The sequence below is a fragment of the Nannobrachium achirus genome (assembly GCF_963921795.1).
Source record: "Nannobrachium achirus genome assembly, chromosome: 16".
In the NCBI taxonomy this organism is placed as follows: domain Eukaryota; kingdom Metazoa; phylum Chordata; class Actinopteri; order Myctophiformes; family Myctophidae; genus Nannobrachium; species Nannobrachium achirus.
Window position 1 is genome coordinate 47,793,532 of NC_137823.1, and position 24,748 is coordinate 47,818,279.

At 43.4% G+C, this 24,748-nt stretch overlaps 1 protein-coding gene across 1 annotated transcript in view; it reads left to right on the top strand.

Moving 5' to 3' along the window:
• LOC308301287 (tyrosine-protein phosphatase non-receptor type 14-like) overlaps window positions 1–24,748 on the top strand; it is a gene marked incomplete at its 5' end in the record, with an annotated part of 52,801 nt that overhangs the window by 13,652 nt on the left and 14,401 nt on the right. Inside the window, 10 exons of the mRNA XM_080745215.1 lie at window positions 13,710–13,807; window positions 16,107–16,174; window positions 18,149–18,219; window positions 18,748–18,835; window positions 19,270–19,358; window positions 19,886–19,973; window positions 20,278–20,360; window positions 21,291–21,351; window positions 22,546–22,624; window positions 24,243–24,712. Of these exons, the coding sequence (XP_080601341.1) occupies window positions 13,710–13,807; window positions 16,107–16,174; window positions 18,149–18,219; window positions 18,748–18,835; window positions 19,270–19,358; window positions 19,886–19,973; window positions 20,278–20,360; window positions 21,291–21,351; window positions 22,546–22,624; window positions 24,243–24,712 (1,195 nt within the window). The remainder of the gene's footprint in view (window positions 1–13,709; window positions 13,808–16,106; window positions 16,175–18,148; window positions 18,220–18,747; window positions 18,836–19,269; window positions 19,359–19,885; window positions 19,974–20,277; window positions 20,361–21,290; window positions 21,352–22,545; window positions 22,625–24,242; window positions 24,713–24,748) is intronic.

The following is a 24,748-nucleotide window of genomic DNA, read 5'->3' on the forward strand; positions in this document are numbered from 1 at the left end:
TGTGTGTGTGTGTGTGTGTGTGTACAGGGGGTTATGGCGGGGGCCTTAGGAGCAAGTTCAGGGAACAATAGCCCTCATTTCTGACCTCTCTCCGTGGCGTTCAAACTCCCCTTCTCTGTTCCTCTCTCTCTCTCTCTCTCTTTCTAAACCACCACCTCATCACGTCTGTCCTTTTATATCTCTCCATCCCTCTAGCCCTGTAATTCTCTCTCTCTCTCACTCTCTCTCTCTCTCTCTCTCTCTGGAATGTTTGGCACAGTATTCCAGTGTAGGACAGTGGTTCGGTTCCCAAACCTTTTTAGCTTGAGACCCAAAAGAGAAATTTGATTTCTCCTCAGGAAATAAAAATAGAACATCTACATTCTACAAGCTCACACCACGTTGCTTCTTTGAAGTTTTGTTTTTTTATGTTATGAATGGCTTGTCTTGTTTGAAAATGTATGAAATTCTTTTAATATATATTTTTTTAATTAATTTTTTTAACCCATTTAGAACGGGTACACATTATTGTGTATCATTATTTTATGCTTTAACTATTGAAAAATAGCAGATATACAAGCTCACAGCGCTGCGAGCTTGGTGGAATTTTTGAAAAGTCGTGAAAATTCCATTCTATAAGTGTCTTTTGAATCCTTTTTGAAAAACCTATGTTTCTATGTCAGCAATCTGGCTAGCCATCGTCAAAGAAAAGGTCCTTTTCACATAACAGGAGCTCAGTTAGTCTGTTCTTGAGAGACTACTATGTCAGTGGTTCTCAAACCTTTTCATGTGAAGGACCCCCAAACTGATATTTATTTGGCCACGGACCCGCATTTCTTTTTTATAATTCAAATGTTTTTTATTTTTTCTTCTTAATACAAAAAGTGGTAATGGGTGGTACAGTGCAGCACAACAACAGGTACAAATATATATACAGTCAGTCCAAGATAATACAAAAATAAAAATACAAAGGAAATAAAAGTAGGAACCTCTTCACATCTTCAAATAAGTGTCATATATGTTAGAAAACTATCCCATATCTCTTTCATCTTTCCCATACCATTCACTCTTCCCAGCATGTACTCATACGATGTGATTTTGATCATCTCCTCGTTCCACTCTTTAAAAACAGGAGTTCTTGGGGTTTTCCAGTTCCGCAGCAGGATTCTGGCTGCTGTGACCAGTCCAACCTTTACTATTACAAAAGCTTTTTTATTTAACCCAGGGACCACTGTCCTGTCTCCTAAAAGACAGAGCAGTGGTAGTGGGGGTATGGTAAATCCCAACCATTTTGACAGGTAATCAAGAATTGTACACCAGAAAGGATACACCATGCGACATTCCCAAATCATATGGACATACGTGCCAACTTCTTCTTTACACTTCCAACATGTATTACTCTCTGCAATTCCCATTTTCTGTAATCTAGTTGGTGTGTAGTAATATCTATGAATTATTTTATATTGAATAAATTTTCCCCTTGCTTCTCTGATCCCTTGTCCTGCATTTGCTATAAGTCCTTTCCAATGTTCATCTTCAATATCCACACCCAGATCCCTTTGCCATATCAGTTTGAGACTGTCACATGTATCACCCAACTGTTGTTTTGACATTTTATAAAATACGGAGGCGGTATGAGCTTCGTGTGGTAGTTTTAAATAATCAAGCAATGGGTTTTCACCAGCATCAAAAGTACTGCCCAGACAATGTCTCATTTGGAAATATTTCCAAAATGTACCATCATTCCCAAGTTTATATTTCGCTCTCAGATCTGAGCAAGTTATAAAGTTCCCGTTGTCAAATAGGTCACTGATATTATTAATCCCGGCTGTCTGCCATTTTTTCCAAAATACCTTTGTCTTCCCAATACATATTTTAGGGTTATTCCAGAGTGAAGAGTATGGTTGTTTATACTGTGACATCTTGTGTGCTTTATGAATCTTAGCCCATACATTCTTTGAATGTGACATTATAGGGTTCGGATTGGGTTCATTGCTCGCTGCCTGTGACAGAACATCAATTGGACGAAATGGTGAAGCCAGGCTTCTCTCTATGATTACCCAGTCCAAGTCAGAGTCCAACCCACTAAAGTGTTTAGACAATTTAGCCATTTCGAAGGAGATATTGTATGTCCTCATGTCTGGTAGGGCAAGGCCCCCTCTATCTCTAGGCATCCACATTTACGGACCCGCATTTCAAAAAATCTAGTTCCAGGGACACCCCCCCCCCCCCCCCCCCCCCCAGAAGCAAAATTTGAGTTACAAACGTTCGCTTTAAAAATACATATATTCAAAGATTTGCACACATTTTCACGACTTCTTCAAAAATAGCAGATCTACAAGCTCACAGCGTGGCACTCGGTGCCGCACTGTGAGCTTGTATATCTGCTATTTTTCTATAGCTAAAGCATTCAATATCGTCAGGATCAATGTCGTCAGGATCGGGACTCGTACCTGCGACGCTGCAAGTGCTGGATTACCAGACTAGGTGCCTGGACCACTACCCTATGACCCTGGCCTGGATTTGTGTTTTTATACATGTTTTATTTCGTGAAACGATAATGAAAGGAAACAACAGGGATATTTGCTTCTTGTGATTTTGCGACTCACAAAAATGGGTCAGCGGCCCAAAAATGGGTCCGCGACCCACTGTTTGGGAAGCAAAGCTCTGGAATGTTGGCACAGCCTTCCAGTGTAGGAGGAGGTGGACCACACATTCCTCTAGGAAGAAGTGCTAAAGGGGAGGGGGGGGGGGGGGGCGGTGTCTGGCTCTCACACACACACACACACACACACACACACACACACACACACACACACACACATGGCCACATGTGCACGCACTACACACTCACCCTGTGCCCCAAGAATCTACCCAGAAGCCAGCTGCAGTTCTGAGAGGCGTTAGTCACAATGCACTACATTGTAAGAGACACACACACACACACACACACACACACACACACGCACACACACGCACACGCACACACAACTCCAGAGGCAGACGTTTTGTAAAGCCCTCCCCCCTCCCCTTTTCATTTTTCAAATACATCAATAACAAATAATAACTTTCATGTCCTGCCCCAGGAATCTAAACTTTTACTGTAGTGTTGAGCTGTTCTGGAGTGTTTGTTGGAAAAGTGAGGAATTTAACGTTGTTGTCAATTATCGGTCCTTCCCTTCCTATATCGGTTCCAAATATCTAAATTCAGGGGTTTCAAATGTAGCCCTACACCGGCAAAGTTGAGGACCAATACAGGTGTTCTGATTGGTGTAGAACATTAGTTCTATGCTAGTCAGACAAATTGAAACACATGTGTTGGTCCTCAACATGGCCGGTGTTCGACTACATTTGAAACCCATGAACAGAGGAGTAGGGAGACCACCTCTAACCACTGCAGCTGTGTTATAAGGAGAGTTGAGTGTTGCTGGAAGTATTAACATGCTCTACCATACTGCAGGTTGGTTAAAATAACAATTTGGTCTCTTAAAAAGATCTTAACATACCATCTCTTACTTTCTTTCACCAAGACTCAGTCAAGCTTTTTACACTGTCGCCAAGAAAAAGAAAAGTAATAGTCCTCTTAATTTTAAATGAGCTGTCCTTGTCTCAACACTCTGTGACAATATCTGTGAAACCGTTTGAGAAGGAAAATGTTACGAGTCTATAGAGAGTCCAAGAGTCTCTATAAGTGTTCATTAATCCATTTATAAGTCCGAAAGTGTACAAAATGTAACCAGATGGACCCCTACTCACCCATTTGTTTGCATTTGTACACTCAGAGTTAAATGAACACTCAGGAGTTTGCTGTGCAGCAATCTGCGTCTTTGGAGTCACGGGTGTCTCCCATAGCAACGGCCTGCGTGTCATCCCTGTGCCAGCACACCTGGCCTGGGAGGAATTGGGGTGGGGGGGGGGTTTATATCTCCTTCTCCACTCTGTTAATCTAAAGTGAGACGGAGAAAGTAAGGTGTTTTATACTGTGGTTAGAATGAGTGCTTTGAAGTTGAGTGTTTGAACGACGTGTGACCTGACACCAGATCTCCCTCTCTGAACCTCGGTTCATTCATCTTTCCCCTCAGTCCTTTTCCTCTTCTCCTCCTACAGTACTACAGTACTATGCAGCCGTGAAAATGACCAGGGTTTTAGTGGAAGGGGGCTGTCGCTCCACAGTGTGATTGGAGTGAGCTGGGTTGTGCTGGGTGTTGCTTTCATGTTGTGTGCACGCATACGTGTGTGTGTGTGTGTGTGTGTGTGTGTGTGTGTGTGTGTGTGTGTGTGTGTGTGTGTGTGTGTGTGTGTGTGTGTGTGTGTGTGTGTGTGTGTGTGTGTGTGTGTGTGTGTGTGTGTGTGTGTGTGTGTGTGTGTGTGTGTGTGTGTGTGTGTGTGTGTGTGTACACAAATACACATTTGTTTTGCTATCTTTTTGGGGACATCAACCCTTAACCATAACCTTCAAATAACCATATTTTACCCTAAAGCTATAACTATAACCCCTCAGGTTATATCTATACAGAGATGTTTTCATTGAATAACTTTAATATGAAAACCACCGCTGTGCAAGTGTTGGTTTTAATAACGCCTTAAAACCTCTCCTTTAGTCCAGTGGTTCTCAACCTCTTCAGGCCGTGACCCCCAAAATAATTATATTTTAACTGGGGACCCCCCCCCCCCCCCACCCTGCACAAGCTTTTGGAATTGTAGGAGTTGGCATTACATTTAGTTTGACTCAATCTATTCCATTGTGAATATAGCAGATCTACATGCTCACAATGCCTCGCAACACAAGGCGCTGTGAGCATGTAGATCTGCTATTTTCAAAATTTCCGCCTCTAATATTTGACAATTTGACCAATGTTTGACCAAAGGTACTAAAAAGGTATTTAAAGTCCTTAAATTGTCATTTTAGAAATGTGCAGATACCCTGTATACACTTATACTGTATGTTGGTCTGTTTACTGTTGAGTGAGAAAACAATGTTAACATTTAGCTAAACATCTGGCGACCCCACAAAATAATTTGGGGACCCCTCTGGGGGTCACGACCCGCAGGTTGAGAACCATTGCTTTAGTCGACTGGATTCCAAAACCCAAAGGGCGCTATACTAGTAGGCACTAGTGAGCTTGTAGATCGGCTATTTTTGGCAACTGTTCCCCCACAGTATAGGGAGGCTTTGGTATCAACTATCGCCCCACGAGGGTTAATCTCCGTCCATACTCTGAGCCTGCAAATGCATGTCACATGACCATTCATGTACACTGGGCATGCTCAGACTTATCACATTTAGACATTTGACAGCCATTTGAACAAAAAACAGCCATGAAACAGTGCTTGTAGTCACACAATGCTTGTACACTCAAAGAATGTTGCCCCTCTCTGCGGTCACAATAGTTTTTGTCTGTGCATGCGTGCATGCGTCTGGCGGGTAACATAGTTAGCGGTGGTGTAAAGTAGCTAAGTGCATTTTACTCAAGTACGGTACATAAGTACAATTTTGAGGTACTTTTACGCTGGAGTATTTCCCCTTTCCAATACTTTTACTTCTACTCCACTACATCTCAGAGGCAAATATTGTACTTTCACTCCATTACAATTATTTAGAAACTTTAGTTGCTAGTTACTTTGCAGATATAAATTGTAATATTATAAAATATACATAAACCACTTTAGCCCTAGTTTATACCGTGGCTATTCAAAAATAGCCAATCATCTACAACCTCACACAACGCGTCGCATGCGCTGTGAGTCTGTAGATTGTCTATTTTCAAACAATTTGTTACTTTTACTTTTGGTACTTTAAGTACATTTTGATGCCAAGACTTTCATACTTTTGCTCAAGTACATTTTGAATTCCAGACTTTTACTTGTAACATAGTATTTCTATATTGCAGTATTGATCCTTTTACTTAAGTAAAATATGCGACCATCTGATATATCCAGTACCCACCACCACTGACAGTTAGGCTGCTGATCTCAAGTCTAGGAATAAACACGAATGTGTAAATATTTTGCTAGATTTTCTTAGGCTGTACAGGAACCTTTTGCCCGCAGTGTGCAGACATCAAACCCACAGTGTGTTAGGATGAACAGAGAGCATGGTTTTACTGTCCTCGTGGGGACAATTGGTCCCTACAAAGATAGCAAAACATGGCGTGCATGTAGACATACTATACGTACGACGTACGTATGTACTCATACTGACTCACACACACACATGCACACGCACGCACACACACACACAGCACACACACGCACAGATGTACTCGTTCCGCCCCTTGCTGATTCAACAACTTTGTTGTAGTGACCCCCCCCCCCCCCACCCAACCTCCCACACAGCCGTCTGGACCCATTTGGGGCTGCAGGGGCGTCAATTGGGTATGGCAGGGGTATGCAGCTGCCATACCCTGGGTCCAGTGGGGAAAATAAAAGTTACTTTTAAATATAAATCCAAGAATGTCTCTTTGTCTATCTGTGCTGGTTATTATGTTGTTAAATTACAGTAAAATAACTACAAATGCAAAATTAACTAAATGGTCACTTTAACAAGGTATTATAATAATTATATTCTCCACATTTGTATTCTCCCCATCTTGACAAAATGGTATATTCCCAGGTTCTGCAGGTCTGCTGCACAGGTGCATTGCATTATTGTTAATTGTGGCACGTTTACTAACATGCCAGCTTTAGCTGCACTTGAACAACAGTTCCAGGCTGCCATATTCAGCCCAAGAAACCGTAGAAAAAAATGTACTTCTCAAAATAAATATATCTTGCCTGTTGCTAAGGTATGGCAACATGCGCGTGTGCAAGACACCAGTCATGTTGCCATACCTTAGCTTTTTCTGAACTGACGCCACTGTGGGGCTGAGGGGGTGGACAGGGGTCATACCACTGGGGGAGTGTGTGCACGCACACGCACATGCACACGCACAACACACATGCACACACGCACGCACACACTTGTTGTCTTAGCCATTTGGACATCTGGTAGCCTGTCTTGAGCAGAGGGTCTGAACATGCGTGGGCACATAAAGGGGGTCTTTGTGCGAGTCATGTGGGGCCATTTGGAATGCCAGTGATGTCAGCCCGGGGTATAGTCTGTCTGCCACACACTGCAGTCCTCAGTTGGGAACCCTGCAGGGTCCGTTTGGGTGGCTTCTTTTTATTTTAGTTAAATGAACACTAAGGATTTTACAAGTCAAAGATGACGTCGTCTGGTCTGAGACTAGGATGTCTGTTATTGTAGCTCACCTGTTATTACAGCGCCATGATGTCACTGGCATGACATCCTCGCCAGGTGTGTGCGCCATAGGGTTGGGTCATTAACCGAGATGATATCAAAACCGTAGCTTTTTCCCTCAGCGTTTTGCCATAGCAAAATGTGTGTGTGTCCGTAGCTGTGCGTGTGTCCGTAGCCTTTTTCCTCAGCGTTTTGCCATAGTAAAATGTGTGTGCGTAGCATCATGTTTGTCTAGTGATGTCATATGTCGTATGTCTGTAGCTTTTTTCCTCAGCGTTTTGCCATAGCAAAATGTGTGTGTGTAGCATAGCCTGTACATCCTAGACTTAAATCCTAGTCTGAAGATGTTATGCAAGCACGACCACCGCTCACTTCACATTGGGTGTGATTTCTTTAGATGTACATATGATTTTAGGCCATTTTCACTTTATTTTAGTGATCGTTCATTAGTCGTAATCGAGGCAAAGAAAGGTTATATAATATTAGTATTATTGATTTGAAGTCATAAGACATGGTAGGTGGCTGCTTCATGGCCTTGAAAGTTTCTTGTTTTGCCACACAGACACAGCACAATATTCTGTTTGATGCACACCGTAATAGAGCAAGAGTTGTGGAAATGGATTTTCTTTTCATTTTGGTTTATTTGCAGGTATTGTTAAATTTAAAGTTAAGAATGAACATTGATTTGGCAATGGGAGACATTTTTGACACTATTACAGTGTAATATATATATACAATATAAATGATAAATATATACATATACAAGCCAAAATATTTCCTTATGGGAGGACCGGCCGGCAGACCACGTTGTCATGCTCATGTCACTTTGACTCAGACATTACCATATAAGGAGTTCCCAAAGTAGTTACGCGCCCAGATATGGAGGAGTGTGTTGTCTAACCTCAATGTGTCATCATAGCATCATGTGCAAACAAATCAGTCAGCTCCATATATGGGCACAAAAGGGGCAGGCCCATATCTGGGCTTATACTGATATATGAGCATAAAAGGGACAAGGACTGACTGATATATGAGCATAAAGGTGACACAAGTTGACAGACAGAAACAGACATCTCCATATACGGGCACAAAAGGGACACAGACAGACGGGTACAACAGGTACTCTGTCAACACCCCCAATACTATGACTACATGTGAGTGCCGAACTTACGCTGCCCGAACCTCTAGTATACGGTTTGTGTATATGTATATGTATATGTATATGTATATCTATATCTATATCTATATCTATATACAGTATATTCACAAGTATTTCATGGTTACTTGGCTCCTCCCTCCAGACCGCATGAAGCTCCTCCCCCTCCCTACGGTGGCGGTGACTGGGGTTGGCAAATTACAGGGTTGCCACGGGAACGGAATGGCGGCTCAGCCAACCAGTGTAATGACAGGGTGAGGGAGGAGGGCGGGGTCAGATTATAGGCCCAGAACACGCACAGAGTGAAGCTCAAAAAAGAACAAGAGGGAGAGAGAGAGAGAGAGAGAGAGAGAGAGAGAGAGAGAGAGAGAAAGCCGGAGAGGGAAAGAGAGAGAGAGAGAGAGTAAGAGAAAGAGAGGGGGGAGAACGAGTGAGTGAGGCAGTGAGATGTTAGAAAGACGTTAGCAGGTGAAACTAACAACAGAATCCTGAGTGTTGAAGTCCGACATGCAACTTTAATTACTAGAAATTGACTGATGAAGACAGATGATTGTAAAGGATGCAGCCGCGGCGTGATGCAATTGGCACAATTAGTACAATACACTGTGAACAGTACGAATGTGAACTATTCACTATACTTCACTGGTTCCCAAACAGTGGGTCACGACCCCAGGACAGATTGTTATGGGTCCTTTTGTTTTTTTGGGTTTCCAACATTTAGTTTTTTAATTGTTAATATTCAAAATATTTTCAAAAAACATTCCCAAAAAAGCATTTTTTTAATGAATTAAAAACAAAATTCAAATAAATGTCATAAATTAGAACACAGACGTTTTAAGAAGTAGTGAAAATGGCTGACCTACAAGCTCAGCAAGCTTGTAGATCTGCTGTTTTCAATAGTTTTGGGTCCTGGGTAAACGTCTAATTCATACATGGGCATTGGGCAACTGGCGGCCCGGGGGCCACATGCGGCCCTCACCTTCACTTAATGCGGCCCGCAGGTTGATATTGGAGTACTGATATATCATTGATTTCAGCTGTTACAATTCCAAACATGGTAAAATTACCCGCTTTAATTGCTTCAGTCTATATTAGTAGCTAAATGACTAGTATGAAAATGTTATTGTATTTTTTATTTCCAATGTATTTGCCTTTAAGTTCATAATGTTAACATAAGAACATATAAATGCATAACTTTTTAGGATTCCCATTCAAAAATAGCAAAAATAGCCGATCTACAAGCGTGCGTCGCGTTTTGAGCTTGTAGATCGGCTATTTTTGCTATGTATATGCATTGTGGCCCTCTGGAGTGAGTGTGAAAATGGGGGGGTAGATTTATTGTAATCAAATTATTGTCTTAGGAATGCGACAAATACAAAAAAATATTTATTGTACTCAAGTCTCCATGGCGTGAGTAATCAAAAGGATAAAAGTCATTTTTGGGGTGAACTGCTCCTTTAACTGCTGATAGTGTATACAATGTAACCAGATGGACACTTTGTATCGATTTGGTTACATTTATACACCAGACCCACTGAAAAAAGCATCTGTGTCATTTTAGATAAAGCATACTTTGGCATATATAGCATACTCTGGCTATTCAAAAGTAGCAGATATACAAGCGCTACAGGCTTGTAGATCAGCAATTGGAAAAATCATTTTACTCTGTGCTTCTGGGGATCCCTGGAACAAAATATGTTTAGATGGGGGAGGGGGGGGGGGGTGTCTGCGGCCAAATACATCATATTTGGGGGTTCCAAATGGCTGGGGATTTAGAAGGCATTTGTAGAATCGGCCTCAGGTCTTAATGGGTTAAGCCAGTGGTTCTCAAAGTGGGGTCCGGGACCCCCAGGCATCCTGGATGCAGTTCCAGGGGGTCCCCAGCTAAATGATAGTTAGGAACCAAATGGATCCGTATGGGTCTGTAACTCAGAGAGTCTACAAATGGAACCGTTAGGGGCCCATTTGGTTCCATTTGTACACTCTCAGAGTTAAATTAACATTGATTTTACATATAGATTGGGGTCTCAGACATAGAAATGCCATTATATGGGGGTCCGTAGCCTAAAATCCATGTCAAACTTGGGGTCCTTGAAATTAAAATGGTTGAGAATCACTGCTAGAGCCGTACAAATCTTCTCTCATGGGGGTCCTTGGCATGTCTTTTCAAATGGGGGGTCCCAGGGCTAATAAGTGTCATATAATTTGGGGGTCCTTGACATGAAACAGTTTGAGAACCACTGGGTTAAACTGACTGAGGATTTTACGGTGTAGCTTCAGTGAAGTTCAGTCCTTTCTTTGTATTTCTAATGACTCTTTTTTCCATGAGTACTTCTCCCTGTTTGACTCCTGGTGCCAGGTATTGGGTCAGGTCCCTCCAGTTCATTCAGTTTAAAATGTCAAGTGAAATTTCTGTTCGTTAAATGAATGGAAAATCTGTCATTCCGCGAGATATATGGACCTTTTAAGAGGGGGTTTTCTTGCACTGGAGGAAAATCTGTGTGTGTGTGTGTGTGTGTGTGTGTGTGTGTGTGTGTGTGTGTGTGTGTGTGTGTGTGTGTGTGTGTGTGTGTGTGTGTGTGTGTGTGTGTGTGTGTGTGTGTGTGTGTGTGTGTGTGTGTGTGTGTGTGTGTGTGTGTGTGTGTGTGTGTGTGTGTGCGCTCACGTGTGTGTGTGACGAGCAGTGCTATGCTGTGTATAGAAGGAGTGACTAAGCATGGATAACTTGGTGGTTTCCACATAGAAGTTTGTGCACTTTGGCATGGACTGTCTTGATGTATGCTTTCACTCAGAATTCTTCCTGTGTGTGTGTGTGTGTGTGCGTGCGTGCGTGCGTGCGTGCGTGTCAGGAAAGGTGTCCTACAGCCCACATTGGAAAGACTCGCTCTGTGGTCGCCATGGCAACAAACAGGAAACGGCGTGCGCGTTTTGTGCAGCTGAGCCCGGTCGCCCCGACAGCTCTGGCTCTCTTTTCACTCCTTTTCTCACTCTTGTTCTCTCTCTCTCTCTCTCTCTCTGTCTCTCTGTCTCTCCTTCTGTGTGGCCTCTCTGTGGCGAAATCATTCCTCAAAAGAAAAACACCAGAATTGGACCAAAGCTAAAAGTGGACAAAAGCAACTCAAACTTTGGGAACAAACGTTGTATATTTCAGCCACTTGGGCTTGGGGGACTGTGAACCACACTGTGTGAAGGTCGCCCTCTGACTGAGCGGCGTCATATCAACTTAACACTGGGGTGAAACGCAGCCCAAAAGAACGACCACACCGCCGATCCCCAGCTAGCCTCACATCAGCAATATGCAATTACGCTGCTATACCCAGCGCTATTGTTTGTTTAGCTTGTGTTGGGCATACCTTGGAATGTGTTAGCCAATACCTAGATCCATGTAAACGTGAGCTTAAAAAGCCAACCCCACGCAATAGAATCGGGCGGGAGTGTTTATTTAACGCTACCGGATTTCGCCGTTGTCGGCCAGTAGCTAAATGTATGGCAACGCCTGTAGAATTATGCTAATTCGGTCCCTATTGGAACACATTTGATTTTCCTCTCCTCAAAGTCAAAGATGAGCAGTGGTGTAAAGTAACTAAGTACATTTACTTAAAGGGGAAGACCACCCATTTTCAATATTGAAATATGTCATTAATATACCTTAGAGGAGTTGTGTGGAAAAGTTCCCCCCCCCCTTCTGTGTTGCCTAGAACTGGAGGATTGATTTTGGGGTTTGTATTGTAAAGTACAATGTGTGATGTCATCAAGTTGTACTTTACAATACAAACCCCAAAATCAATCCTCCAGTTCTAGGCAACAAAGAAGGGGGGAACTTTTTTTCTATTTCCACACAACTCCTCTAAGGTATATTAATGACACAGTTCAATATTGAAAATGGGTGGTCCTCCCCTTTAAGTACTGTACTTACAGTTTTGAGGTATTTGTGCTTTACTTGAGGATTTCCAGTTTTCAGTACTTTTACTTCTACTCCACTACGTCTCGGATCCAAATATTGTACTTTTACTCCACTACAATTATTTGAAAACTTTAGTCACTACTAGTTAGTTACTTTGCAGTTATAAATGATTATATTTTTAAACATACATTAATGCACTTTAGCCCTATTCTATGCCTTGGCTATTTGAAAATAGCCGATCTACAAGCTCACAACGCGTCACGATGCGACGCGTTGTGAGCTTGTCGATCTGCTATTTTCAAACATTTTACTACACTTTTACTTTTGGTACTTTAAGTGCATTTTGATGCCAATACTTTCATACTTTTACTCAAGTACATTTTGAATTCCAGACTTGTACTTGTAACGGAGTACATCTCTACATTGCAGTATTGATGCTTTTACTTAAGTACAAAATGTGAGTACTTTTCCCACCACTGAAGATGAGTCAGTGGTATGTAGCCGGGGGATGATTCACTGATTTTGTAACAGGGTTCTGTGGCATTGTTTTTACTGGAAGCGCCGTCGCCACTGCTGTCTTCTTGCCCAAACCAGAGGCAGACCAGCATGGCTCTCTCTGTCATATTTAATTGCTGCAACGCAGTGCTGATTTCGTCGACTGAAACCATGGCGAAAAATGATCGTCTACTACCGTTTTTTCGCTGATAAAAAAGGAGAAAAAAAGTAGCTATGATGATGACTAAAAACTAAGACTAAATATATTGACAATGTCGTCAAACAAATAAAAACGACACTAAAACGTTAAGGAGGGACTGGTGGAGAAGTAAATAAAAGTCTGGGTTTCCGAGGCTAGTGGAGAAGAGACCCAGTAGAACTAAAAGACAAGTCAGTTTGTAAAGTCAAGTTTGGTTGCGCTCGGATGTTGCTATTTTCAAGTGTAAAACAAGTCACTAAGACACCATCAAGGCCCGCCAAAGTAGGCCTACACTTTAGTTGACGAAATCAACTGTAGATTTAGTTACTAAATACAATCGGCCCGCCAAAGTAGGCCTACACTTTAGTAGACTAAATCAACTGTAGATTTAGTCACTAAATACAATCTTGGTATGGTATTTGGTCCGACCAAAAACAGACTAGAAGCAAAACATTTCAAAAGACCATATGACTAAAACTAAATCAAAATTTGCTGTCAAAACCAACACTGCTGCAACGTCTGAATCACTGTGGACCTGTATGTGTGTGTGGGTGAAAACACTGCACTTCTTACATGTCTTCTTACATATCAGTTGAACACAAGCTGTCAATGTGCATTGCTTTGACTAATGCCTGTCTGTCTGTCTGTCTGTCTGTCTGTCTGTCTGTCTGTCTGTCTGTCTGTCTGTCTGTCTGTCTGTCTGTCTGTCTGTCTGTCTGTCTGTCTGTCTGTCCAGGTACCAGTATTACCTGCAGGTGAAGAAGGAGGTGTTGGATGGACGCCTCCACTGCACCGTAGAGCAGGGGATCAGACTAGCTGGCCTAGCTGTACAAGGTAAAACACTCTCACACACACACACACACACACACACACACACACACACACACACACACACACACACACACACACACACACACACACACACACACGTGCATTAACAAACTACCTTGGGAATATGCTGAGATAGAGTGAGACACACGCACACACACACACACACACACACACACACACACACACACACACACACACACACACACACACACATAGCCCTTCCTCAGGTCATCTCGACTTCACTACCTAATATGGCTGCATACCATTGGAAGAGGCCTAGTCCACTTGAGTTCCTATGGTATCACGATCTTTTAAAACATACACGCACACACACACACACACACGCACACACACGCATTCACCACTCACGCTCACTCCACCTCCACAGTCTTGTCCGGGGGAATGTAAACAGACTGTTAGCTTATCACGTTGCTCCAAGGTTAGCCTCAGCAGCGGCAGGAAGGGCTTTATCTGTGGGGAAGCTTGGATTCTCCACTGTTGCGCTGACGGACAGCGCGACCACACTTAACGGTGCACTCAAAGGCCCCGTGTGCAGGTCTGGACAGGTGTCATGTACTGACATGTATGCTGTATCTAATGGGATTCGAAGTAGGGGTGGGCGATATGGACAAAATACAATATCACGATATTTTCCCAAGCTGTATCACGATACACGATGATTTTATCACGATTCTTTTTTCATGTTGGTTTTGATGGTTATTTTTCAAGTCACTTGACAAAAACTAGACTCTCTGGGTTCCTTTTGGGAGGTCTAAATTGAACTTTACAAGTATGTAACTCTGACAGTGTACAAATGGAACCAAATGGACCCATAGTTGACATTTTAAAGTTTGAGAACAACTGATTTAGACCAAAATGCAGGCTTAAATTGAATTCTGCAATGAATCTCTGTATTAACGATTAAACAGGATTTCTTACACGGCTCCCTCAATTGTATCACGATATATACGATACCTCTGAAATGGCATATTGTGGAGACATTGTATCGTCTCCACGATAATTAGCACCATATCCCCCACCCCTAATTCTAAGACATCGGTCATCTCCACACTTAACCCTTTTAGTGCCTATCCCGAACTAGTTCGGGATATTCGGGATCAAAAACAATTTTTTATTTGCTATTTTACTTACCCCGAGCTGCTTGGAGCAACGTGGGTGGTCCCGGCTCGCCCAGCGCTCACCAACGAGAGACGCTAGATGCTCCGACGATTTATTCCATTGAAAATGGTTTAAAATAAAGTTTAGACCCCCCCAATGTTCACCAAATGTTCATTGTAGGCAGCGCGACGTATTCCAGGGATATGTCCGGGATATTTAATAAAATTAATTATTTTATCGGAGGCCTCAACGAAGCCCCGGTCTAGACGTCCATCCTTGGCCGGGACTTAGACTCGGCCATCCACGGGCCGTACTCGCGCTAACGGCCGAATCGCGCCGCCCACTCCAATAATAAATCACATCTTTAGACAGGATTTTCTCCGGATTGTGTCCCCAGACCCAATGAGAAAGTTTTTTGCGGCTGAAATAGCTTTAGATCGGGCTTCTAAATGGGTTAGCATTTTGGCTACGTGTCAGCTAGCTTCCTCCTCTGGACACCCATAGGATTGACCGGAGTGAAAACACAGGCCAGTTGGGAGAGGGTCGACGAAAGCTATAAAGAAGGTCAATGGAGAAATATCTGGCACTCTAGCACCCCTTGTGGCCGGATGGCACTGTATGAGTTAAAATGGATTTTGTGTCCTAAGCACTGTAGCCCTAACGTCCCTATTTTAGGGAACGTCATTGTAGGTTTACAAAATACATTTGAGAATAGGGCCTACCTCTAAAAAAAAATGGTTACTCGACAACCAAACCTGTGACCTTGTATAGTCTAATAGTCTAGTTTGACAGCGTATCCTGTGTTACTTGAAAGCAATACTGCACTTGTTTTTATGCTAATATAATGTATTTCCACTGTCTGCCCGTTTCGATTTTATGTTTTGTGTGGGGACTGCGGATGTAAATCTTTTCCGGTTATTTACGTTGCATTCATAATGTGATGTCCATTAATATGCACTGTCCCGTCTAAATAAACAATAAAGTAAGTTAAGTGTGTGTGTGTGTGTGTGTGTGTGTGTGTGTGTGTGTGTGTGTGTGTGTGTGTGTGTGTGTGTGTGTGTGTGTGTGTGTGTGTGTGTGTGTGTGTGTGTGTGTGTGTGTGTGTGTGTGTGTGTGTGTGTGTGTGTGTGTGTGTGTGCATGTGTGTGTGTGTGCGCGCGCGTGCGCGTGTGTGTCCTCCCAGCTGACTTTGGAGACTTTACACAGTTCCCGTCTCAGGACTTCCTCAGGGAGTACGTGCTCTTCCCCGTGGTGAGTCCCCATACTTGCTCGTGTGTGCGTGTGTGTGTGCATATAGCCTAAAGGCTCACATTCCTGTGTCACTTGTGTACCCCCACCCCCCACTCCATGTTCCACCTGCATACCTGACTGACAGGATGTGTGAGAGAGAGAGAGGGAGGGAGGGAGGGAGGGAGGGAGGGAGAGAGAGAGAGAGGGAGGGAGGGAGGGAGGGAGAGCGTATACAAAATTGCAATAGAGTTTAGGGATAAGGGGTAAGGCATGGGCGAAAATAGAGCCCTATATGTCACATATTCGGGGTTCCCACGGTCATGAAATTCCTCTAAATATTTTGAAATTAGAAAAAGATATTTTTCCTGTACTGGAAAAGTTTTGGAATTCATCAAGGGTCCTGGAAGGTCCTGGAAAAAATGTCTATGGATTGTTTTTGGTTATTGATTTTGTTAACTCAATTACTGCCACCATAAATCGACTTTGGGGGTTCCCTGCCATGATTATCTTACCTTTTGACGTGGGCGCATGCGTGTCCATCGTGTACGATCCACATGCACGTCACGGTCCGTTCGCAGCGTTTATTATTATTTTTTTTTTACACTGCTTGTCTTTGGGCATTACACATAGGAGTAAGAGACTTGTTATTGCGCTGAATGATTGTTATCTAGACCTGAAAATTTAGTTTTTATATCCTGTAAAAGTTTTGGAAATTCATTGGTAAAAAATAAAATGTGTGGGAACCCTGGATATTGTATATTTACTGTAAGATAATATATTGTACTGTAGATTTACAGCAAGCAGATGACTGATGCTAGTTGCAAGAAAACAGCAAGAAAACAAACTGAAAATGTTTGTCTATAGCGTTTGTGTTTATAGCTCACAGAAGTGATTAAACACCGCCCGAGATTGACCCAGACTGCTAACTCTACAGCAGTGGTTCCCAAACCTTTTAGCCAGTGAAAACGGCAGATCTACAAGCTCACTCGTATTTGGCTCACACAACCAAACTAGTGAAAACAACAGATCTACAAGCTCACTAGTATTTGGCTCACACAACCAAACTAGTGAAAACAACAGATCTACAAGCTCACAACACTTCAGTTCGCTCTGCGTTGTGAGCTTGTAGATCGTCTATTTTCACTACCTCTTAAACACATGTTTTCTAATTTATGGAATTTCTTAGATTTTGATTAATAAAAATCATTAAATTTGCTTTATGATTCATAACAAATGTTGCTTTTTTGGGAATGTGTTTGGGAAATGTTTTGAAATAAATAATAATTAAAACCAAAGTGTAGGAAGCCAAAAATAAAGGGACCCATAAAAATGTGCCCACAAATGGGTCCCAACCCACTGTTTGGGAACCAGTGCTCTACTACAGTATAACTACAGTCTGGGTTATCCAAAAGAAGGTGTGGACAAGGGAAGAGAGGAGAGGAGAGGACTGGACAGGACAGGACATGGGAAGAGAGGGAGAGGATAGGAAAGGACAGGATATGAGAATACAGGGAGAGGACAGTACAAGACAAGACAAGACAGGAGATGAGAGGGTGGCAGAGCCACTGAAAGCGCTCAAACGTAATTCACAGCCAACCTTCCACCATCTCTCTCTCTTGTCAAAAAGTGATGGAGTGTTTTAATGGAGGGCTGCAGTGAGTGGGTGTTGCTGAGGGAGTGTCACCTGATACAACTCTCTGTGCACCACAGAGATGTAGCTTTCACTCTCTCACCTTGTCACCCCTCCCCTCTCTCCTCTTTTTTTTTACCTCCATCTGGCCTCATCTCTCTGTAACCCCCCACCGCACGCACTATTTTCTCTACTTTTTTAAACATTAGTTTTCTAATTGATGATGAACATTAATTTCCCCCCCCCTATATTCTTTGTCGTTCTTCTCCCAATTCCTCTCTTTCTTTGCTCGCCTCTCTTCACCGCATCCTAAATGTATATTTTTTCCTCCCCTCTCTGGCACCATCTCGTCACCATCGTGGCAGAGCTGGCAGCATGGAGACGAGGTGTTGGAGGAGTGGACTCAGAAGGTGGCTGAGGAACACAAGAGTCACTGGTAGGCCTCCCCGTTTACTGTTCACCCATGAGAGTGTTTGTACATGAGAGCAGTGTTGTAAAGTAACTAAGTGCATTTGCTCAAGTAAAGTTTTGAGGTATTTTTTACTTTAGTTACTAGTTACTTTGTAGATTTTTATTATTATCACAAAACATGCATTAACCACTTAAGCCCTATATACATTTCGGTCATTTGAAAATAGCCGATATACAAACTTACAATGTTGCATCTGCTAATTTCCAAAGAGAGAGTGAGAGAGAGAGAGAGCGAGAATGTGAGAGAGAAAGAACATGGGATGATTCGCAAGGAGAATCTATCCATGATTATATAGGATAATATGACATTTCCCATCAACGCACTTTTATAACAACATTTCCAGTTTAAAGAATATATTGTCTTTGTTGTATGCCATGGTTTGTTTCCGACGATGTATGAATGAGTGGCTGTCATGTCAAAAACAAATGTACCCATGGGGTCAATAATGAATGAATGTTGAGTCTTGGATCTCTCTCTGTCTGTGGTTTCCAGTCGAATGCAGACTGCTGAAGCGGAGCTGTTATACATCAAGGAAGTGGAGAAATTGGATGGCTTTGGACAGGAGAGCTTTGCTGCTAAGGTAGAACCATCACACATAGATACATACAGTACCGTAACCCCCAACAAAATTGCTATTGCTCAACATAAACAAAGAATTAATCAAAAATAATTAACAATAAAAAATAATGCTTGTCTGGTATGTTCGCTCATCACTGGGTCAAACTCCACCAGACCGAGAAAGCTCCCAGTATTTGGTTCTTATAGGGTGGAATCATGGCCACGGAAAGCAAGCTTTCGGTCTGCGAGGTGACAGACTTTGGCAATTAACCCCATCGTGACATCATTCCAGTGTTTTTCTTCCCCCAACATCCACATTTCTTGGAAAGTGCTGTCAATGGTGTTGTGTGTTCTCCAGTGGGTTAGCTGGGGACTCGTCATTTATGGTACAGAGTACAGACCACAACCAGACGTACCTTATTGTGAACTCAAGTATGTGTTGGTACCTCTCCACAGGACAACTACACCAATGACATCTTCATTGGCGTGTCGTTCATCGGAGTGTTTGTCAAACACCGGAATGGCAGGTCCATCATGCTCCACAGGTAAGTCCTATCTTCACCCCTTTCCTTGAGAGATGAGCTTTGATTGATTGAAGAGTTTATTAGCAGTTTGCACTAGACAAAAGTACAGTTTCATGATGGCACAAATCACTGGTACAAGGTCAACTAAAAGGAGATCCTAGTAAGCTTTACGGCTTATTTACACAGGAACCACAACCACTTAATGTATCTCATTAAGCTTGTGTTCTATTAGAACCCTGAGAAATCATTGAACTCGGTTTTTGAAAACGTTTTGAAATAATAATAATAATAATTAAAAACTAAATGTAGAAAACCAAAAATGAAGAGACCCACAAAAATGTGTCGGCGACCCACAAATGGGTCCCAACCCAGTGCTTGGGAACCAGTGCTGTGGAGCTGTGAATCCCTTGATAGTGCAGCGAATAAACATGGGACATTTTACTCACACACTGTGTGTGTGTGTGTGTGTGTGTGTGTGTGTGTGTGTGTGTGTGCGTGTGCGTGTGTGTGTGTGTGTGCGCGTGTGTGTGCGCATGTGTGCGTTACAGATGGAAGGACATTGGCACCATAGCACACAACAAGTCCGCCATCACGGTGGAGATAACCAGTAAAGACGACACTATCATCTTTCACACGGTAAATGTTGTGTCTGTCCGTGGTCTACTGCCAGGGCCACGGAGCACACACACACACACACACACACACACACACACACACACACACACACACACACACAATAACACACATTTACACACGCAAGGACACGTTGCACAAGGTTATCTCGTGGGAATTGTAAAATGGAATTTAAACAAAGACGGACACATAGGCAAACATTTGTGCACACAGACAAACACGAGTACATGATATCCTCAATGTCTATAAATATAACACAGGTGTGTTATTTTGGAAATATCAATGTTTTTACCCTCTTCGTCCTCAGGAGGATATGGAAATGTCCAAGTACATCGCTCGTCTCTTCACGGCCAGACACAAGTTCTACAAACAGAACAAGATCTGTGCAGAGTGAGTCTCCTAGATAAAGTCACTGAGCTTCCTTACACCCAGGGTTCGGTTTGCTAGAAATTCATTTTTAGCGCCGGTAGTTTTATCCCTGCTTCTGGTCAGTCTGAATGTCATGCATTCCTTTTTAAAATATGTTTTTTGTGTATTATATCACTTATAACACTTACAAATTTGGGGACACGGTGACGTCGGTAGTGCTGTTGCCTCACAGCTAGAAGGTCCTGGGTTCGATTCCCGCTAGGGATGCTGTGGGTGCTGGGGCCATGTTCTCTCCTCCGCTCCGCTCATACCCTTAGTGGGGTTGGCAAAAGGGCCTTTCTGTGTGGAATTTGCATGTTCTCCCCGTGTTCCCTAGGGTAGGTACCCTCACAAAAAAACAAGCAGTAATCCTAGTCTCTATACTGCCTCCCCCTGGCCAGCCGGGGCGCCTGATGGAGGGGAAATGAACTGGTTGGAATAACGTGTTGTTCCTTCCACACGCTATTTCCAACTGGGGAAACTCCCCCCTGTCAGGTGAAAAGAAGCGACTTGGACTCCTCATGCATAGAAGGAAGCATGCAGTTAGTCCGTTGTCTCCCCAGGTTGGCAGAGGGAGTGTAGTGCCCAGGATTACATTAGATAATTGACACCGGGTGAAAAATGGGTTACAAAAAAAAAATAACAATAGCAATTGTAGCAATTTTCAAAAAACCTTTTTTCCTTCAAATTAAACAAATGATGGATCTACAAGCTCACAACGTGTCACATAGATGAACTATATTTTACTATTTGTCATAGGAAGAAGTATATAGGGCTTAAAGTAAATATCCCCCTCTATTTTTGTTCGAACCCTGCTAGTAGAGATACTAATGTACTTGATGTACTTGATACTGGCATTGGACTGTTATGTTTTTCTGATGTTGGTCACTTTGTGTGTCTGCTTCCCGCTAGGCCCGCCCACTCACCTGCACCAATCAGGCGGCGACCCACCTGGACCCCCCGGCTTTCTCTGGTACTGTCAGTCTTTCTGAATGATTAGCCTAACCCTAACCCTTTTTTATGTGGTATAACGTTGTTGTGCCCTCCCCTCTTCCAAACCTTTATATTATTCCCACCGACCTTCATGAACCAGACCAGAGGGCCAAGGACAGCGGGTCACGTCCAGAGGGTAAACAAGAATGCCAGTGGTCAGGGACTTAGCCCCGTTTGCCCGCTCAGGGCCGCTCCTCATTGTGTCTCAGAGTCATGGGTTTAGCGCCCGTGGGTGGTGCTGTGGGTGTTGCTGGAAAGTGTAAGGGTGTTGCATGCTTTTGACTTCCGGCGTGACAATGAAGGCCATGATTTGTGCGTCTCCCTCCCCACTGGCTAGACAATGGCAAGGCTAAATGTGGCACAATGGCTCTTCAGTCACCCTGGGCAAGCGCTTAGAGGCCTTCTCTGGAGAACCACAGCCCTTTAGTGGTTGAGACGCCACAATGACCCCACATTATGGCTGGACAGTTACCATTCACCCTCTGGCTAGTTGACTGCCGGGGAGAATATACACAAACAGCTCAAATTCAAAAGGGGTTTGTTTTTATTTCAGTTTACTGTGTACAGTAATTATACTCATATTTCCATGTTGCCAGTCAAAACAAAAAGTAGTACCCAACTGGCACTATAGAGCAGTGAACGTCTGACGTCATTTACCCATCCTACCTGGTTCACGTTTTTCCCCCATTCTGAATTCCCATAGACCTTTTTCATATCGCGTCATAAGAAATGTGTTCCAAACATAAACAATCTAAGCGGTTTGACTCATATGGATATGAAGAATCAACTGATGGTGAGAAAACGCTAATGTTACAGTCGCCAACATGGTTACATTTTTCGCTAGAAACAGGCTTTATCAAATATGAGTGAATCATAAACCATACAGAGCCACCTCCCCGACAATATCGCGCAAACCGTTTGTTTATTTTTGGACCACAATGCTTATATGAGACGATTTTAAGATGACCCAATGTTATTCTCCATAGAGAAATTACTTCCATGAACCGGGGGATGAGCGAGTCACGTCATGACTTCACTGCTCTATATCACACAGAAATAGAATTTGATTAAAATATAATAAATAGACAAGGCAAAAGATGGGTCACATCTTAATACATACAGTACGTAACATAATATGTGTGTCTTCAACTCTTTGTACGTCCCTTCATTTCAGCCACGGCCCCAATCCTGTAACTTTGCGTCCCTACATTCCCAGTATGGAGAGCATTACCAGGACACACAGAGCTCTCAAGGTATGTCGCACGCACACACACACGCATGCACGCACGCACGCACGCACGCACGCACGCACGCACGCACACACACACACACACACACTAGGGCATTAACGACTTGTGATTTTTGCAAGTCGACTCGACTCAGTAAAAAGTTGACTTGAAGTCGACTTTATCGTTTGATGACGTAATCACATCACACACGACCCCCCAATTATTTTGGGGGGTCCCCAGATGATTAACTTAATGTGAAACAATGTTTTCTCACTCAACTGTAAACAAAGCAACATAAAGTTTAAGTGTATAGAGGGTATCTGCACATTTCTAAAGTTCCAATTTAAGGACGTTTTAATACCTCTAAAATGACAAAATTGGCCAAATTGTCAAATATATAGAGGCAGAAATTGTGAAAATAGACGATCTACATGCTCACAACTAGAGATGTTACCGATCAATCGGCAATGGATCGGATCGGGCCGATCAAAGCGTGATCGGCGATAATCGGTGGTTTAGATCAAAAGGTAAATTCACCGATCCGATCCGATCGGTGCATCCGATCAACCAGCCGTTCAGTATGCCCACTTGAGGCCATTTTGGGGTATTGATTTCCAGTGCTGAAGGAATAATTAGTTACTGCTATGATAATAAATACATAGTAATGCTGGTAAATAACTATAAGGCAAATATATAAATGAATTCATGAGTGAATTAATTAATTAAAGTTAAAACATTAACATTTAGAAAATATAAATAATATATAAATAATAACTTGATCGGATCGGTGATTGATCGGTATCGGGTGATCAAACTTTTGTGTTCGGTGCTCGGTGATCGGTTCCAAAAAACCTGATCGGACCATCCCTACTCACAACGCCTCGCAACGCCTCTGTGTGGTTTTATTAATGGCATTTTTTTCATTTTTAACCTAAAGCCGAAAATAGTCCAGAATCTATCAATCGTAAGCCTCACTCTAACCATAACAAACATTTCTCTTGTGGACCAGGACAAGTTTCAAATTCAACTGTACGACTGTGTGTACACCCCCCCCCACACACACACACACAAATACATGAGAGTAATTTCCAACCCTTCCCCCAAACTTCTTTAAACCACAACTTGATTGAGCCAAGAGGTCGCTGTAGTAGCAGTTTGAGATAATTGAATAGACATAATTTTGTATTTCCCATCAGGAAAGTGACTCACGCACCCTATTTGGGTTTTAACGATTTCCCAGCCATTCTGAGAGCATCGGGCTTTGCCTCCAGTCTTTCATTCGCGTTCGTTCACACACTCAACGCTGCCTTATAATCCAGAGGGCCTCCAGTCAGTGATGGCTCGACACTTAAAAAACAGCGAGAGCGGAAGAAAAAAAACAAAAAACATTCTGGGTGTGCTACTCTGCGTGGGTGTGAGATCATTGTGGAGTGTGACATCAATCACCATACTTCGTTTGTGTGTCCCAAGCGTGTGCTAGCGTGTGTGGGTTTGGGATAATTTCACACGAGAGACTGCTATTCCTGTAATCTAATAGAAAGGGGGAAGAACATGCATACCACTGCGTTTTTTCCTGTCGCTGTTGCACGGAAACCCCGACCGCATGGTTCCCATTCCTCTCTTTCCTCCCTCCTCCCTGCAGACAGCATCTTCCACGACGACCCGTACTACAAGTCGGAGACCAGCCTGGACCGCTGCCCGGTGGACTTTGGCTTCCGCAACGGCACCGTGCCCAACGGCAGCATGTACAGCAGCCCCAGCCTGAGCTCCCTCAACCACTCGCAGACCTTCGTCCAGCCCTCGCCCATCTCCTCCAACCTCAGCATCCCGGGCAGCGAGCTGATGCGCCCCGACTACATCCCCAGCCACCGGCACAGCGCCATCATCGCCCCGTCCTACCGGCCCACGCCCGAGTACGACGCCGTCATGCGGCAGAAGCGGCGCATGCTGCCCACCCACCACGACCTGCACAGCCAGTCGCTGCGCAGCCTGAACATCAGCAACGCCTACGCCTACCGGCAGCCCGAGGCCCTGGTGTACAGCCAGCCCGAGATGAGGGAGAGGGGCCCCTACCACGGTCTGGGGCCCAGCCCGGGACCCTACACACCGCAGGTACAGTACGGATCCACGTGGCCCCCAAGTATACAC